Source organism: Larimichthys crocea, chromosome XIII (genome assembly GCF_000972845.2).
Source record: "Larimichthys crocea isolate SSNF chromosome XIII, L_crocea_2.0, whole genome shotgun sequence".
Lineage (NCBI taxonomy): Eukaryota > Metazoa > Chordata > Actinopteri > Sciaenidae > Larimichthys > Larimichthys crocea.
The window spans coordinates 41079438-41098307 of NC_040023.1; the positions used below are offsets into that span (position 1 = coordinate 41079438).

Here is an 18870-nt window from a genome sequence, read left to right on the forward strand (position 1 = left end):
CTTGTTTTCTCACAGTCTTCAGGTATTTAAAGACAATCTCACTGCTTTTTTGGTTTCCTGCTACAAGATTCACTGTTGGACATAATGTTTCAATATCAACAGATTACTTCATCTTGTTTCATTTGACTAATCTCATTACTGAACTAACAGATGCTGCATTGTCACTTGTGTTACATTTAGGTAGGATCAGATCATTTAGCGACGCTTGTTCTTGCTCAGTTGAAAATGAATCTCGCACCTGCATCGGACAAACAGACGTCATCTCCCACACGCTGTCAACACGTCACAGTTCTTATATTCAGAGCTATGTTTTGTTTTCATCACGCATCTGGTGTTAATGATATATGATCAAAAAGTCAGATGACCCCCCCCCCCCTTTAATATTCTGAAAAAAAAAAATGATACTTGATCTTAATATATGGTTATGAACTGGCTGGTTTTAAGATTAAAAAGCCAAAGTTAGGCCAAAGTTGGTGAAGTTAGATGGCTAACCCACTCATCTGAACTTCCTCTGACAGACCTGTGTACTTAACTTCAAACACAGCGTCAGACATTCCCACGGCTCATGATTCATTAATTTCTTAGGTATTCTCTTTGTTCTCGAGCAGCGTTGACATTAATTTTCCTCTGTCTTTCCCCGACTCCCCAAAAAAAGTTGCTGACAACAAAGTGTCATCTTTTTTTTTTTATTGCACATCGAGTATTTCAACTTTTTATTTCAACAGTCAGGAAATTGCAACATTGTAAATGTGTAAATTGTCAGACAGGAATGGCCTAAAATAATAATTTGAAAAATGATTAAAGGTTTAAATCCTTCAAACTAAACAATCTCTGACCAAAATCTGACCCCACTTCCTTCCCATGTCAGCGCTTCGCCGTTTCCCTCTCATTCTTCCCACTCACTGTTTCAAAGAAAATAAGAAAAACTAAACAAGTATGAAAGGAGGCTGATAGCACATTCCTCTCCAGGGAAAAAAAATACACACTTAGCAAACTCTTCAGCATTATTTATACTAGCTTCAGGAGCTATGTACCTTCATCTCCTTGGAGAGAGGGATAACCAGAGAGAACGGCTGACCTGTGGAGAACACCTTTGAGCACGTCCTTGCCTAAACATCTCAGAAGTGATGAAGAGACTTTGTTTTTCTCAGTCTGCGTTAATGGGGCCCAATCGATGTGGGAGAGCTGTGTTTTTTTCCCCCTGACCCTTGGGGAAAACACCAGGAGGTTATGTGGGAGGGGAGAGATATTGACACACAGCATCGATATCACTAGGAATCACAAGCACCAGCACGGTGAAGGTAACTCCTTTTTACTTCTAGTTGAGGCTGGCTATCAGGGACTCATCAATGCAGCATCAAGGACACAAGAAGTACAGCAGAAGTGGAGAGAAACAAAACAAACACTGGTGTTATACTGATGATATTCATCAGGACTCTCCTCCAAATGAACCCTCTCTCTTTCTTTCTTTCTCTCTCTGTCACACACACACACACTCACACTCACCAATGCTTTCATTTAAACAATGTCAGGAATGTGAGGCAGCACAGCACTGTTGCAGAGGCGAGCACACCGCTACGCAGGCTCTCATCTGTCACCAACGGCAACCAGCCCGCCAGCCGCCATGATGTGCAGCTTAATTGGGGGAGCTGATGAGGTCTGATGAGGCCGGTACTTATTGAATTCCCCGGCCTGTTATTTAGATAATGCAGGAGAGGAACGGCCTCCGTCATCTTTCCCATTCTCATCCATTCACTGTCCCAGCAGGGGGCTGCTGGCTAATCCACCCTTGTTTGTAATGGCTGTGCGAACTGAGGGGATTTGGACAGGCTCTCCACTCGCTAGCACACATCTAACACTCCCCACTGTTGATTCTACCCCATAATGGGTCTATTTGACGAGTTAACCAGATCCCAACACCCTTTTGCCAGTCTTTCTATTTTTCTGGGGGGTGCATTGTTGAATAATTAGACTTTGAAGTGGGTTTTTTTTTTCTTAGATTTTCCAAAAGCAATTACCAAACTTCAAATATGTGGCTGTACAGTGTTCACTGGTTTACAATGTGTGTGAGTGAAAAAGAAAGAGAGAATGTGTGAAAGAGTGTGTGATGGACAGAAAGAAAACAGCAGAGAGAAGCGGAAGATGCACAACTGATGCAAACTTTTAATTCCGCGTCTCGTACTGGCAAACGAGATGGAGAAAGTGAAGTCGCAGGGGGGTGCCAAGTGTGCTGCTCAGTGTGGGACAGTGCATCAAAAGCCATTACGAGTGCTGAAAACCTCCTGTGATTAATACCGCTGCTGCACAGAAGTGAAAAGAATGTGAATTTCTAATGTAAAGAGTCTACGGAAAAATTCTGGGTGGTCAGAGATTCATCAGTACCAGCTGTAGTGTGGAGAGTCTCTAACATAAAGCTGCCAGAATAGCAACAAAAGAGTAAATATTGACGATTATCCTCACGAGCATGTGTAAAAAAAAAAAGTCATACACAAAAGCAGTCATATTTCTCTAAAAAAAAAAAAAAAAAAAACTGACTGCTTGTCCGATGCATGCAATGAGCTCTCTCTGCAGACTACATGAGCTCTTTGTCTCCAAGAATGTGCAAAACAATAAGCTGTCAAAATCTGTCAGACACTGTCATTAAAAAGTGCTTACCGTGTTTTTCCTCTTTGAAGAAGCTAATTCTGTGATTTCAACATATCCAGTAACACTAGCTGGGGAAAAAAAAAATCAAACCTTATCCTGAACAAACCTTAAGCACATCCACGGCATATTCAGTAACATCGAGAAAAACAAAAGGCCAGATTTATAAGGGTCAGTTGTCGTGGCCTTATAGATCGGGGGGGGGGGGGGGGGGGGGTGATACTGACGGGGGGGGGGGGGCATTAAGGCAGCAACATTTAAAAGCTTACATGGAGAAGGACAACGAGGAGTTCACCAGGGGCACAGAGAATCAATATCAGCCCGACTTAGAAATCTGCTGTAAATTCCTTGATCTCCAAGGCCATTTGCTTTGCAGCCTGAAATGGTATACACCCTGACTGCACCACCCCCCCCCCCCCCCCCCCCCCCCCCCCCCCTGCCGCCACCACCACACCACACACTCATCCCCGCTGCGGCGAGCCCGCTGCTCACTCCACAAATAAGACATCCTGAAAAATTGATCTGGATGCATCTGTGGCAAGATTACGTCTAGGGCCTAAAAGAGAGATATGACTAGCTCAAGGTAATTCATAAATCTGTGTGTCTATGTGTAAGAGGATCAAGACGGGCCTGGTGAATGGGGAAAACCTAGTGGTAGTACTATCATAAGTACATCATTGCTATCTGGAAGACTGCTGCACCAAAGAGGCCATTAAGTCAATACCTCTATAAATGCTAAGGGCTGGTAAAGGCCACACATTGAAAAACACTATTATATACTTCTATACAGCACATACTGCAGGTATGATTAATAAGGACGTAAGGAAAATAACTCATCTTTGTTTATTTTGCCTGTAAGCAACAATACCTTTTGCAGTATAATACCATTTCTTTGATGAATGACTTGAGTAGAACAGAATGGAATAGAATAGAGTAAAACTGTACTGTTCCACCACATCTGGGAATTAATCTTTTAACTATAAATCCTGCATATTTCACATGCCAGCTGAGCATTTTAGCTTCAAAAATCAACATGCATATGATGTTCTTAAGCAACTTTTGTAAATTCTAACTCATTTTAGAGCTGGGTTTAATAGAAGAGGCACCAAAATCTGTTTAGTAATGGTTATGTTTGTCTTCTGGAGTTAATTTTGCATTCATTCATGGCTCACTCAGCCTTTATTTATGCACAGCGGCTGAATGAGAACAGCTCTTTTGTATGGGCGCCCCGTGTACAATAATCAGACACACTAAAGCTTGCAAATAAAAGACAAGGGTAAAAATGTGACAGGATAAAAAAAAGGGCACCAAACTAAGCATTAAATAAAACGTGAACACAACAATAAAAATCAAATCTACCCATTGCAGGTACAGGAAGAGCTGATGCCCACAGTAAACCTTGTGAATGTAATGATTTCCAGAGCAGATACACAGATGTATCACAGATGTCCTGCAAAAATACATTTAAACTGTCTTTATATAGGGTTTTGATCACTGATGACTTGTGCTTCCTTTTTTTATATCTAACATTCACTTAATCAGATCGTCAAGGTCAACAAGAATATGATGAGAGATAATTCAATTTCGAGTCAAAGTATTTTACTCTCCACAGATTTACAGTACAAGCAAAAACTGCAGCTGACAGTTGAATGTTTGATTCTGATGACTGCCTTATAGGGACTGGCATTGATTCCCACCAATAACTTCTTTACTATTGAATGTTATTCCATTACACATTTATGTGGGAGTCAGCTTTTACTTGAACTTCTGCAGATTTTTGAAATGTTTTAGGACGTCTGATGTTTGTTGTTTGACCCTTCCTTCTGCCTTAAGGCAGGTGAAACAAAACAAACAAAATATTCCACTTCAACACTAAAGCTCTACTACAGTAAGAGCACTCACTACTGTATAGGAAGCAAGACATAAAAAGTGAGATTTCTAGGGAGGGTATACAGTATCTTTAGGTGCCTCTCTATAAGCTATAAGCGTGGCCTGCCTGTTTTTTTTTTTTTTTTTAATTCCCAGAGTGGCATGTATTGTTAGAGTGGCAGTTGTTGGACTCTCTGAGGCCTTTAAGCTCTCTGTTTTCCCTCTATTACTTGTGCCCGATGGGGGGACAGACAGTTGTAGCGAGATGTGGTGCAGCGCAGCAGGGGTGGTCCCCAGATACCACAGATTCATACTTTCCACCTGACGCACAGGATAGAGAGAACAGAGAGCTGGCAATTACCAGACTTCTCTCTATATATACTGCAATCCTGGCCAGCTCTGCTCTGCTGTACTCCGCTCTGAAGGCTGTCTCAGGGCCAAGCTGGAGGTAATGAAAGCAACACACTCCTAATGGACTATTGATGTGTGTGTGTGTGTGTGTTTGTGTGTGCATGTGCGTGGATGCATGAGAGGAAGACAGGGAAAGAGAGTGAGAAAGTCTCAAAGAACAAAGGAAGGAAAGGAGACTGTAAGAAATCATTCTGTTGGCGTGTCGGCGTGTTTTCCTTTTCTGCATCGTCTATGTTTTTTCAATGGCAAAAAGTGTGATATATATAGAAGTATATTATATAGATATATTATAGAATAATATATATATATATATTGAGGCAGAGTAAAGAGCATACATAAACCACAGCTATATATATATATATATGAGCAGAGTAAAGCAGCATACATAAACCACAAGCACGATCCAATAGCCATGATGCGCTGTACTGCCAGCCATGGAAACAGAGACAGACAGAGAGGCAGTGTGTCTGAGACATGAGGTCACTCAGAACCACCAGGTGTGTTTCCATCGTCCTTCAGCTCAAACACCAGCAGGCTGCTATTATATAAATACACTCATACACAAAGAAAAAGACACAAATAGCCCCAGGTGACAAAAAACTTTGGCAACTCGGGACGCCATCGCAGTAAGTTTTCACCAAATGGAACACGTCCCACTCCTACAGATCGTCCATTGGCAGAGCTCGTAGGTGTGTACGCATTTTTTTTTTCGAGTGTGTCTCTGTGTGTGTCCCCTTCCCTGCTGGCAGGCAGTCGGATGAATGAATGGGCGTCAACTCCTGGAGGTCCGGTGGCGCTACAGAAATAACTTCGCTGACCACTGTGACCTCTGCTTGTTCCCACACAGCCTGCGTCCTGTTCTAATGGAGGCCCGTGCTCTATTTTGGGGGCAGCAGCTAGATTTATCTCACTGCCCTCTGTGTCCTGGGACAGTGACAGTGACGTGGCTGGGTGTAACTGATGCCTGCTTTTTTTTAATTTAATTTTTTTTATTTTTATCCTGCTTCCCTGACGCAAGCACACAGAGGATACAATCAGTCTTGGGGTCAATTCTGGTCAGTCAGGTGATCTGGCTAATTTGGTTCAGGTTCAAACGTATACCACAAAACATGCAGTAGTGAATAGAAAGCAGTAATATATCAAACTCATGTGAACTCTAATTTAATGAAAGGTGGAGGAGATACAGAGGAGATGACCAGTGAACGACAAAAAAGCAACCCTGCTTCATTGCTTGCATACCGCAGAGACCTTGGAGCATGATCATGCTCCTCGGCAAACTCAATCTTCATTCTGGAGGACGGGCAAGCCGGCCGAAAGGCTATGAGCTCAGTGACCTACTGTATCTGCTGAGAGGATGAATATTATTCTTTGCAAAAGAAATGCTTTGCCTCGGGTCCTGAATTAGATTAAGTTGACTTATGGCTAAAACCTAGAATCTAGGGATCTGTGAAGATAACGTATGCATTTCAAGACTTCATTTCTAAAAGTGGTGGAGCACCCAGTTAGATCGAGGAAGAAGTATAAAAAGAAAACCCTGGAGGTTATTGCTTATGACTGCAAAGTCGGCAGTGTCATTCCTGAGCTTGCCAAAATAAGATTCATGGGAAAAATGAAGGCTGCCAAATTCTTTGACAACTACTGTGCAAGACATTTAACCAGCAACTGGGTCCCAAACAAAGCTAGATGTTAGCAGAAACAAAACATATATGATTTGGCTCCAAAACAGATACCTGTGATTGCTATATATTGTTTAGCCTCAATTTTAGTGAACAACAAAATGTTACTGTACATTTGCACTGGCTCAGTCTGCAGGGACTTGGCTTGGGGAACCGAATGGTTCCCTGGCAACATTTTCATCTGGCATTGAATTGTCACCTTGCAATCATCGCAGCAAAAGATAAAATGATAAGCGTTGTGCCAACTTTCTAGAGATGTTAAATCCTGAAGTATTTTGGGCATCTGATAAACCTTTAAACTCACTGATCTATCACTCAAACTAATCTTGGATTTCAATGTCTCTCTGGTACCTGAAACAATACACCCCAACCAACAAGGCCCCTTAGATCTGGTCTGTACATTCAATCCACTTATTTTACTCAAAAAACACAAAAGCTCACAGTGGCAACAGAGGATCAACAAATATCTGGACCATGAATGTCCAACTTTGCCAGTCCTAAAACCACAAGGTAAAACATGAGAGAATGTATTCTTAATTACTGAGTGTGTTAAAAATTAATATGAATAATATTAGTATTAATATATGAATAAATAATAATGAAACAGTCACAACGGTCAGCTGTTCATGGCACAAAAGAAAGGGGAACACATCAATGAACAGGCCGAACACATGTCAAACAAAGAGGAGGAAAAATGTTCTTGATAAATAAAAGCAGCCTCAGGTGCTTGTTTTGCTTGCACAAATATCGTGTTCACTCAGCTATATCCAGCAACATAGATGAGCATTAGGGAGGGATGAGCAGGGAATGTGTGCGACGCGTAGAACAGCGAGCAGAGAGGAGGGGAGGACGAGCAGATAAAGCGAGGGATGAAAGACCGTTGCGGTGGAGAAGATGAGAGAGCGAGGGATGGATAAGAGAGAGTATAAATGCAAGGACAACAAAATGTGCAAAGGGAGATGTGAGTGGGGGGTGAGAGGGGGGAAAGATAGAAGGGGATCAACATGGTGGACAGCTGGGCTGGGGGCACGGGGGTCAAGCTCAGGATGCGGTCGTGCAGTCAATGTCATCCTTTCATCTCGTCTGGTGCAGATGCAGCAACCTAAACTTTACTCAAATTTAACCTTCCAAAAGCACGGGTTGATCCAACTTTCACTCCTCTCTCTTCTGCTTTCCTACGCCACACATCACTTTCTCCCCCCCTCCTGCCCTTTTCCATCTGTTCTCTTTTATCTGCCTCTTTTATTCCTGTCACATTTCCTCAGCTCCTAATCTATTTCTTTCCATCGCACTCCTGCTATACTTCTCTCTACTGCTCTCCACTCGTTATGTATCTTTTTTCTCATAGTAACTCTCCTTCTTTCTGTCTCTCTCCACATTAGATTTGGTTGAGTGGAGAGCAAAGTCAATTGTTCCTGCCTAAACCCCTGCAGGAGCCAGAGCTCCTCTCCTCTGCCTAAACAAACTTTGAAGCCAATCAAAGAGCTTTTATATATATATATATAGATATATATATATATATATTTTTTTTTTTGGAAGGGGACTACAGCAGGTGAATACTTTAAATTTCAGTGACAGATCCATTCAGAGCAGCTCCTCTCTCCTCTCTTCTCTTCCTCCTGTCTGTGCTAAGCGTTGGTTTCGCTCATGATTGATACAGTTCAGCGGCAAAACAAACAAAGCGTGACAAATCCAGATTATTGTCTGTGGGCGAGATAAGGTTATAATGAGAAAGCGCATCGGGGGAAATTGATCCTTTTTTCAGGAAGCTGTCTGATTTACTGGGGATGCCAATAATAACTTCCTGTGTGTCCTGCATCTAATGGGAGGCGGGCGAAGTCAGGGGTAGGGGGTGGGGGAAGGTTCATGCAGAGAAGACTGATTTCATTACGATGCAATATCCTGAGAAGAGCATTTGAAAGGAGGTTTTGGTGGCTAATTATTATCCGCGGCAGTGTATATCGAAAATCTGTCTGATTGTCATTGTGTATCACAGACAGAGTCAGAAATATAGCCGGTGTACAGTGGGTGACAGCGGCAGTAAATGAATTATCAATACGTAATGGATCTGACCTTTTGTTTCTGTCAAAAAACAGGAAGGGAAACATTACATATAAACAATTCACAGATCGACACCCACGCGTGACAAACATAGGCATCATGGGGAAGAAAAAAGAAAACGTGCCTTGGCATGCTTGGAGAGGCAGCCATGTCTGAGACACACAGACAGCCAAGCCACCAACCTACTTGGCTGCACGTTAAATCTACTCGCCATAGGGGAGAGAAATGGGCCTGCTGACAGGCCAGTTATTAGCCAGGGGAATGTGGGAGGGATTGCAGAAATTAACATGGATTACTCAAGTATGACTGACAGTTTCAGAAGGGCTTTTTGTGACTTACCAAGTGATTTGGGACTTGCCTTAATTCAGCGAGGGACGTTTTAATACCGTGGGCTGTCTCTGCTATCTTGGCACCGTTGCCTTGGTGAGGATGCCAACAGGGAGGGAATCTTTTTCTGCAAGAGCACCCCCAGCAACAGCTCCCTACCCTCAGTGGCACAGGCCTTGTGTTGTTGCAAATAATGACGGGTAGTGTGTCGGAGGGCCAGCACTTAGGGGTTCAGAAATGTCTTTTGTTTTTTCACTGTGCTTAGTACAGTACTTTAATAGGAAGGGGGGGGGGGGTCTTGCCAAATAGTGACCCTTATGAACTCTGCCTGGCGTTAGCCTTATTGCTGCAGTCTCTGATATCCACCAGAAGTAAATGAGAAAACAGGGATTCTAAAATGTAATCACATCCATATTCACATTCAAAAATATGGCTTTTACTGTGGGGAACAATAAACTTTTATATGTATACACTTGAATATGGTACTTTTTAATGGAAAGAGAGAAACAGCCACTGCGGTTTGTAAAGAAATTGTGAAAACAGATAAGGTTAGAGAGAGAAATACCAAAGTGTAGTTAAAAAAAAAAAAAAAAAAAAAAGAAGCAGGAAAGCTTGTACATATTGCATGTTTCCGTTTGGTTCCATCTCCCAGGGCCACTGTGGCTGCTTCCTGATGTGGTTTCCATTATTTATCCAGCGTCTATTGGACAATATTGGAGCCGACTCTCAGCTCTGCTGCCATACTGGCAACAGGACAACGGAGCGAGCAACAACAACGGAAGTGAGAAGGAAGACGCTGCAGTGTTACAGAACATTGGCTCTCTGTTTGCACAGTTAGACATTCATGAGAAGACTGGATTCATCAAAGTCTGGTGCTGTCATTTGGCAACGCTCGGCACTACCTGTACACAGCCCCTTTGTGAGAACACACCTTGTTGTTTATTTACCTGTTGTCTGACTGTTGTCAATGGATTTCAGTTGAATGGGACGACGAGCAGCAAGTCGCCCGAGCAGAACAGCACATGCAATGTATCAAATGTTATCAATTTCCTTCCTGCCATGGAGGACACACAATATGGCATGTATATGAGATTACTCATCTGCCAAAATCAAACAATAGCTAATGTATCTCCGGTTCAAATTACATTTACCATAGGGTGTCATCTCTAAGCTGTTTAATACATTGTGGGACGAAGGGCTTTAATCAGCAAGGCTCAGTGGAGCCACCGGATTAAATCACTTTTTATCTGCGCTTCCTTTGACTTTCCCACAGCTCAGGGTTGCAGTGTAAATCATAATGCGTCCCTGTTGGGCTCACTTCAGTATGGTTTATTGCTGTAGTAACATTTCATAAATTTCATTTATTTGTGTATTGAGTAAATCCACATGCACTGAAAAACAAGGAGAACTCTTCATTCTCACCTCCATCGACAAAGCTGATCATTTCTCAGAAACGACTTCATTGTGTCTACATGAGTGTGTAAGTGCATCTATCTGCGTGTGTGTATCCCATGTATGTTTAATCACATGCACAATATGTATGCATATGTGCACAACTGCATGCAAATATCTATAGGTGAAAACACATAGACACATATGCACCCCCGTGCATGTTTTAGCATACATGTACTTTATCTGTGTGCAAGAGTGGAGCATGTGAATGACTTTGTATCTGTGTGCCGATGTATGCACACTCACAGCCGACAACAGCGACAGGGAGAGCGGCTGCCGCATTGCACAGAATAGCTAAACAGCTGTAGTGCTCCATCAGGGCTATCGATCATGTCCCTCTCTCTGAATCACAATCAGACGTGGGCAGAGCAGAGCGGCTGGAGCAGGCCTCGGTGACTGGCTTGTTGGACGAAAGCTACGCACCTCTCATATCAACCAGGCCTCACCAAACAAACCTGACCTGGATGGCTGATTGGATGCATTTTATATGTGAGCGCCGTACTTGTTTCTGTAGAACTTCTAAATTCCAAAGTTCCTGGCAAGCACTGTCTTTTTCTTCTTCAGTTGTGTTTTATTGCTTTTAAAGAATATAACAGCATGTGTACTCATGTTGCAGATGTCTTTAGTATCAGTATAACTGCTCACATGCTGCAACCAACAGTTACATTAATCAAAAGTGCATTAAACCATATATTGTGTCTAAATAACACATGTAACTAACAGAAAATCAGACATGCTTTCATTAAAAACTTAATAGTAAGAATAGGGAAGTTGTTTAAGTATCATTAGCTGCCATCTGCTACCATCTCCCCACACTGTATCAACTCAACATCTCATGTAATCACAAGGAAGTTAGATGTTATTACATTAAAATTTAAACAGGAAGTGTATGGAAGCTGTCTATGGCGCCATTAACTGCCATCTGTTAGCATCTCCACAGTCTTCTGCTCTGTATGTTCCTCTTCTCTGTGTCGCTACGCTATCTGCAACTGAACGCCAACTTCCTGCCAATATGGTGACTTCTTTTCCGTTTATTTTCCCATGGTCAGTTGAATTTAACAGATGACCTGGCACCTTACATCCGCATATTTACTTCCTGGTACGGGACGGCAAGGTTACAACTCAATATCCTTCTGTATTGCCACTGGACACACCTGAGTAGAAGAGGGCAACTATAACAAGACCAAACGCCATCACACACACACTCATAGTCATACACACACATCTCTTGACACAGTGTGATTGAGTGGCTAAGCTGGAAATGCAGAGGCTTGTCAGATATGGGCTTGAGAGGATTGGTGAGCAAGCTCGGTACATTTAGAAGGGTGAGTGCTCGTGTATATGCAAGCATGCATGTTGAGAGTGCTGTGGTTCATGTGTGTGCGCTCCCACGGCTACTTTGTGTGAGTTTGTGGGCTGTGTTTCAAACGCTAAATGGTGGGAAAAAAAAGGATTTTATTAGCATTATATGGATGTTGACATTCCGTTCAGGTCAAAGTTAGTAGTGCGTGACTGTATTTGTGCTTATGTGGTTTGGGCGCGTGTGTGTGTATGTGTCAAGGCTCACACAGTGTAGCTGTCACAGAAGCATTCCCACGCACATGCACACACACAAACACACGCACACACACACACACACACACACACACTCCAGTGTGTGGCAAAGCCCCCCTGGGGGGTGCCGCTGAGCTGTCAAAGCAGGATGGATGAAGAAGCTGCCCTGCATAGCAAGGGGCTCTGGGGAAATACCACCAACATGACACACACGCACACACACTCTGTCAGCACACAAATACAGTATGTATGTATTCCGGCTTTAAAATGCATAAATTTGAATATGCATGCATGAATCAGAACGCAGAAACAAACACAAATGTAGTGTGAACTTTCACACTTGTAAACACACACACACACACACACATACATACATGTACAATGGTTTATTCACTGCCTGTGTGAAAAACAGAAACAGCCCTGGGGTCCTCTGCAGAGGAACATCTTAGTTTGATAACAGAGGAATGTCCTGAGATCTCCATTTAGCAGACAGAAAGTCAACATGGAGAGTGTCAAAGAGCAGAAAAAAAAACACACTTCCTGACCCCACACCCTGTTATGAATTCTAAAACTATGAGAAAAGTATTAAACAAATGACAGTGGAGCCTTCAACCATCAGTGTTCATGAAAAGAACATCTAATCTAATCTAAACATCTAATTGAAAGCCGCAACACATGTAAAGAACTCTTTTTATTACAATTTGGGTGTCACTTTATGAGTTTTGGACATCATCCCCATTAGTAACACTAACAATGTAGTAGTCACAGAGTTCATTTCTGAGATCTGGAAACAAAACGTCATGTCTTCTGCAAATTTTATTGACATTCTGGGTGCGCTCCGTGTTGGTTTTCCTCCAGATAAAGTGGTTTATATAACCTAGACAGACTGCTGGCTTGTTTACAACCTGTCGGATCATCTGGCTGCTCGTCTTTCTTGCACTGTCAGGCTTTTGTTCTAGCAGTGTCAGTAGGTTTCCAAATCTCAGCAATTACTTTGGTGAGTACAATGTCATCATAAGTGATAGGGATGGTGGACAGAATTACAAAAATAAGACCCATGTTGTAATAAACCACGGAACTGACTGCGGTATGCAATACCTCATATTACAAATGGGCACGAGCATGAGGAACAATAATAGCTTTTGCAACAGACAGTCGTGTGTACAAACAGACATGCATCAGCAGAAAGGGGAGATTTCATGGACCCTTGAGAAGGGACTGTAGTAGCACCAGACCAGAGCAGACCTTATAAACTTAACCATTCTTAATTCCACAGAAGGATTTCCTCGATCAGGGCAGTAAATCTCCATGCTTGGCACAAGCCTGAACAATCCATTAACAATAATAAAGCCTGAGCGGCCGGGAGATAGACCCTTAAAGGGGAAGGTCAGCCTGATATTACAGCTTTAAAGGTTTCCTATTACGGCTCAACTTCAATATAACCACTCACCTTGCCTTTAATGGCTGCTGGCTATGCAGTGGCTGAGCATATATGGAGATTCTAAATCCAGACTCTCTGAGATATTACTGGATAGTGGAGAGCGATTTATGGTTCTGTTTCTGTGCTGCTGGTTGGAGGTGTGAGTATTGTTAATAAAATTGCCACAGGGGTGAAGGAGATCTCCTCGGCATCGCCCTGTCTGGCCCCCACGTCCTGCTGGGACACATGGGAAGCTTCAGGCGCTGCAGCACCTGCCCCCAAAAGTGCTTAGGCAGTAATTTTTTTTTCTCATCCTGGCCTTTCCCACTGACTCCTTCTTTCATATCTTTACTCTCCTTCCACCTCGCTTTCCTTTTTGCTACAACCTTTTGTCACCCATAATCCCTCAGAGACTTGCTCTGTTTCCAACAATTCCGATGCTTTGTCTCTTTTTGTTTTAAACTTTTGGGACACCGATGTCACTTTGGACACTGAATAAAAGAGGAACCTCTGTGCTAAAACACAGTGTGCTCCAATCTTGTCTCTACATCTGTCTCTACTCTGTGACATTCTTTCTTTCATCGTCTTTTCCCTGTCTGTTTTCTCCTTGGCCAGCTTGTTCCACTGTCTAGGGTGACTGCAGAAGAGAGAGATAGGAAGGCAAGAGGACACGGCAACAGAGAGCACGAGCAGGAGAGGAAAGAGGGGAGAGTGCAAGCTCTTAAGTAGATTGCAAAGAACAGCACAGAGGCATGAGTGTGAATATTAAGAGGGTTTTCTCCTGCCCGAGAAGTTCCAGCCTGCAGCAGCATCAGCATCACCAGGAAGGGAGAGTGTTAGAAAAAGAGAGAGAGAGAGAAAGGGAGAGGAAGAGTCCTATAGAACCATCAGCTATTCAGCCATAGCCACGACAGCTAGCTTCAGGTGTCAGAAACAACAGTGTACACAATCTATCAAGCTGTCCGGCAGATCTGAGATGAGAAATTACCATAATTGAATTAGAAAAGAAGTTTCTCATTTCAAAGGTGATGATTTTCCAAGAAAGAAAGTAAAGGGGTGATGTGAGAGCAATGTAAAGCAAAGGAGGGGAGACTCACCTGGAATGCCTGGCGGGGTTTTCAGGTATTTTCCATTGAAATGCTGTATCACTACTTCACATTTCTCTGTGGACTCCATCCTGCAACAACAACAACAAAAAAAAGGCTTGAATTTAAAAATATCCACTATTCATTTGCGGCATAACTGACCACTCTGGAGCCAGTGGAAATAAAAGTATTTAACCTCTGCACAAAATTATGACTCAAGGTGAGCACTTATGAAAAATATACGGCATTACTTTATGGCGCAAAACAGAAAGAGACAATAGAGCTGCAGTCATTTCCATTATTGCTTTAAACAGCTCATCATGACTTGTTTCCATATAGCACTGGAACCCTTCACACGTGGATCATGAGGTCAGACAATGTTGACACATATACAATAATAGGTGTATAAAAATACAAATGTTAACTCATGTAAAGTACCCTGAAAAGAACTCTATAAATAAAATGTATTATTATTAGCGTTAATAATGAGTCACCCACTGGACTGTGTCCGGCTGGCTGAGTACTAGCACTCTGTTCATTCTAAAAAGTCCAATGAGGCTATCCAGAGTCTGTCTATCTGCTGCAGAACGTCGGCAACTGCATGAGTCACAAGTTCATAATGGAATTCAGGGTTTGTAGGGAAAGACTTGTTATGCAGCCTTTCTCTCAGCCTGATAGAAAATACAAAGAAGAGAAAGACGGAAGAACAGGTGAAAGGTATCCAGAGGTGTAAAAGAACAAGTAGAAGAAGGGAGATAAGAAGGTATGAAAAGGTAAAGCTGACAAATTTCTGCAGAGCAATGACTCGATTTGATTTCAAGAGTGGGAGAGAGAGAGGGAGAATACAGGAAACTGACTGGCACGACTCCCCTTTCCCAGCCACTGGATCAAACATCTATGGGCTGCATAGCTGACCAGCAGGGGGGCTCTGATCTCTCACACAAACAGTAATGCTCAGACACACATCACACCAAAACACGAACTCAAGTATATCAAACAAATAGAAAATGCACAAATGTTGATGTGCCCTCACATATCTTCTATCCTTGTGCTGTAGTGGGAGGAGAAATGCAAAACTTTTGAGGAAATTTGAGCAAGTTGCCATCTCAAATCTTACTCCCTACCCATATATACATCATACAAATACATATCACCCCCATCGAAAACTTATAAACTTAAAATGTCCTAGTCCTGAATTTAAATTGCAATCTGTCAGCCATGTACACCGTCCCAATCATCCCAAGAACAGTTGCCAGAGCAGATGTCACCCAGCCTGTATCGCAACGCCTCAGTTTCCTTACCTTGCCGTTGTATTGTAAACATGAATATGGTGCTTTAAAATACCTTTATTCCTAAAGAATTTAAGTCCTCACAAATGACATCTTGACGGTTAATACCAAGACAAGGCAGGAGAATTCTGTTGGCTCTGTGAGGCTATACTTTGACACATGACTGTGATAACTTGCTCACAATGACAGTTAGTGAGTGAGTACAACTAAACAGGAATATCATAAACTGATGTCTTGGACAAATTGAAATTTTGACCTGATGATGGTTCTAAATGAAAAGTTGAAGGAACACTGAAGTTATTACAATTCATCCCGGGGGGAACATGAATGTCTGCACAAACTTTCATAGCAATCCATCCCATTTTTAGTTGTGATTTACTAAAAACTGAGTGTGCAAATGTTATGCTGGAGAAAAAGCCAGGGGATCACCAAAATCATTAGAATAAATCCTCTGTGGAACACGAATATCTCCAAGACAGAACAGTAAATGCTGAGATATTTTCACTGCATAAGTTAAAGCACTGACATGCTGGTGGTGCTACAGGAGTAATGAACCTGTATTCATAGTGATTTATTCAATAAGCAACCTGCTGGTGGTGGTAAAGGAAAAGTCATGCGATCATCTCACAAGTTAGTAATATTAATCCTGTTGGGACCATGAATGTCTGTACAAAGTATTTCAGTCAAGTGGCAGACCGCCAACCCTAGATCCATGCCTCTAGCATGGCTAAAAACATCAATCACAGCCTTCAGTCAGTGGCTATGATTTGTGGAAGTGAAGATTTCTATATATCAAACATTACCGTGTTAAGTTACAGTAATAAAAAACACATGCGTGCTGCATGTCTTCACACATGTAGGCCTACATGCTACCATGCGGAATATTTAATATATACTCACAAAGGACTCACATTAAAAAGAGACAGTTTTTAAATGCAGGCTTGAGTGATTGCTATGCCTATGGTAATATCCTCTTGGAATGAGCAGAATCCATTGCTTTCCAGATTTTTATGCTTTATTCACGCTCACCTCCAAGAATACTCATATCATCCTGTCAGCCTCTCACTTCTCTGTCCTCTGTCTCTCATCCTTTTCCTATCTCTACCTTCATCCTTCTTTTTTTTTTTTTACCATAGCTTCTTTATCGCTCTCTCCGTCCCATCCATCTTACTCCTGGCCCGTCTGCACCTCTTCTTTTTGACGTCTCTCTCATTCCTCCCCGTCTTTCAACCTTGGTTATTTCCTCCATCTTTCAGTGTTACCCTCACTCTCTCAAGCCACATCTCTCACACTTTCCGTGCCCTCCTTTCCTTCCCTCACTTTCCATCCTTTTGTTTTTATGTTATGCCCCATCCACATCAACATCATTCTCCCCTTTCTTTTCCCTATTCTTTTTTTTTTTTAGAAAATGGAATCTTTCACACTTGCTAGCCTTATCCATCTCTCACTGATCCACCCCTTCCCCATCTTTTTTCCTCCTGTATTTTCCCTGTGTTCAGGAAGAGTGATATTAACCAGCCAGTATTATTCAACTGATCACTGGCCTTAAAAAACATAAAGTAAACTGTGCCTAACATTGGTTAAATTTCATTTTAAGGCAAAATTATGTAACATTTCTACCATGAAATAACTGTTTCACTGATTTTGTTGAAACTGGATCATAATTTATGGAGAAATGTTTTATGATATGTTTGTTCTCCGGCTGCTCCGCATCAACTCCATTTACAGTTTCCTGATGTGAAGTGTAGCTGCTGTTAGCTCTTAGCTGCTTTGCCTAGGCCTGGTTGCTGAGAGCATTGGGAGAGTGTCAGGACCAAGATGGGGTGTATACTGAGGCAGGGTGGCTCTGGTATCAAGCAAGAACAAAAAAAATCTTTAAAAAAAATGACTAATTTTGTATGTTTCATTTTATGTTGTTATACATTGGGAACATTTTTTGATTAAATTATTATGCCAACACAGCTTCTGAATTTAAATACTTAAACAGTGTATATAATTGTATTATCAAAACAAAACAATAAAATACAATTTGTTGGGATGTCCATTTTAAAAGAGGGACTGAAAGTCAGGTTGAATGCATCACACTTCTCCAGAGTTTCAAGTGTTTTTCTGACGGGAAGTGTTGATGCTTAGCTTCCCTGGCTATTCCCTTGTGCTCTTGATCCACCCCCTCTGGCTATTCATTGTTTGCTTCATCCTCAACATGTCCCTTCTTCCAGCAGGCAGGTGGACATGGTAAATAAGGCAGACAGGCTGTTAGGCAGTCACAGGGAAACAAAATGGTCATCCAGATCAGTCATGCTTTTGGGGCAGCCAGACAGTCAGTCAGTCAGTCAGTCAGTCAGTCAAGTCAAGTCAGAGAACCAGCCAGGTAGGTAGTGAGGCAGGCTGGCTTTTCTCTGTGTGCTGCTGGTTAATGGCATCAGGTGCTGCTGTCTGCAATGATTAGTGCTGGGGCTGGAGTAATGGGCTCTGATAACAGTAATGGATCGGCCCGCAAACACTTAGCTCAGTTTACTCTCTCTAATGCCCCTCATGGCCCAACCCTCAGCAGCTGTCTGTCTGTCTGTTGACACAGCTAACGGAAGCCCTACAATTCATAAAATATATAGATTTCTTTTTTTTTTTTTTCCTTGCTGTCCGAATCTCTGTCTGGCTTCTTTTTCTGACCCCGCACTATCAATTACGCTTTTATTTCTTGATCCATACACAGACAATAAAACTGTCTGGGCCTCTCTCATTTTTTCCCCTTATCTAACCAAAACACCACTCATTCACCTCTCACATTTTCTTCCAGACACCCACACTCACTCGTTTCATTTTCTATCCCTCAATATTTCTCTGCCTCATACAGCCTCCTCCTTCCCATCACCTTCTCTTTCTCTTTATAATAACCTCTATGATTAGTTCTTTTTTACCTGGCCGTTGTTTCACACTCCTGTCCCTCTCTCTCCAGCAGTCTCACTCTCCCTTTCCATCATGTCTCTTCCTCCTCCCACTGAGGACTGCTTGAACAGGTGGCTTGTGGCAGGTTGTTGCTGTGCTCTGCTTGTTGGCCTGCAGGAGGCTGCCTACCTGTCTGT

General features: G+C 42.4%; 1 protein-coding gene across 8 annotated transcripts in view; it reads right to left on the bottom strand.

Annotated features, from left to right (window-relative positions):
- Positions 1-18870, bottom strand: part of rbms3 (RNA binding motif, single stranded interacting protein) — a 278332-nt gene that overhangs the window by 53287 nt on the left and 206175 nt on the right. For all 8 annotated transcript variants that reach the window (XM_019264208.2, XM_019264207.2, XM_019264209.2 and 5 more), the window contains one exon: positions 14511-14590. In XM_019264208.2, coding sequence (XP_019119753.1) covers positions 14511-14590 — 80 coding nt within the window. The remainder of the gene's footprint in view (positions 1-14510; positions 14591-18870) is intronic.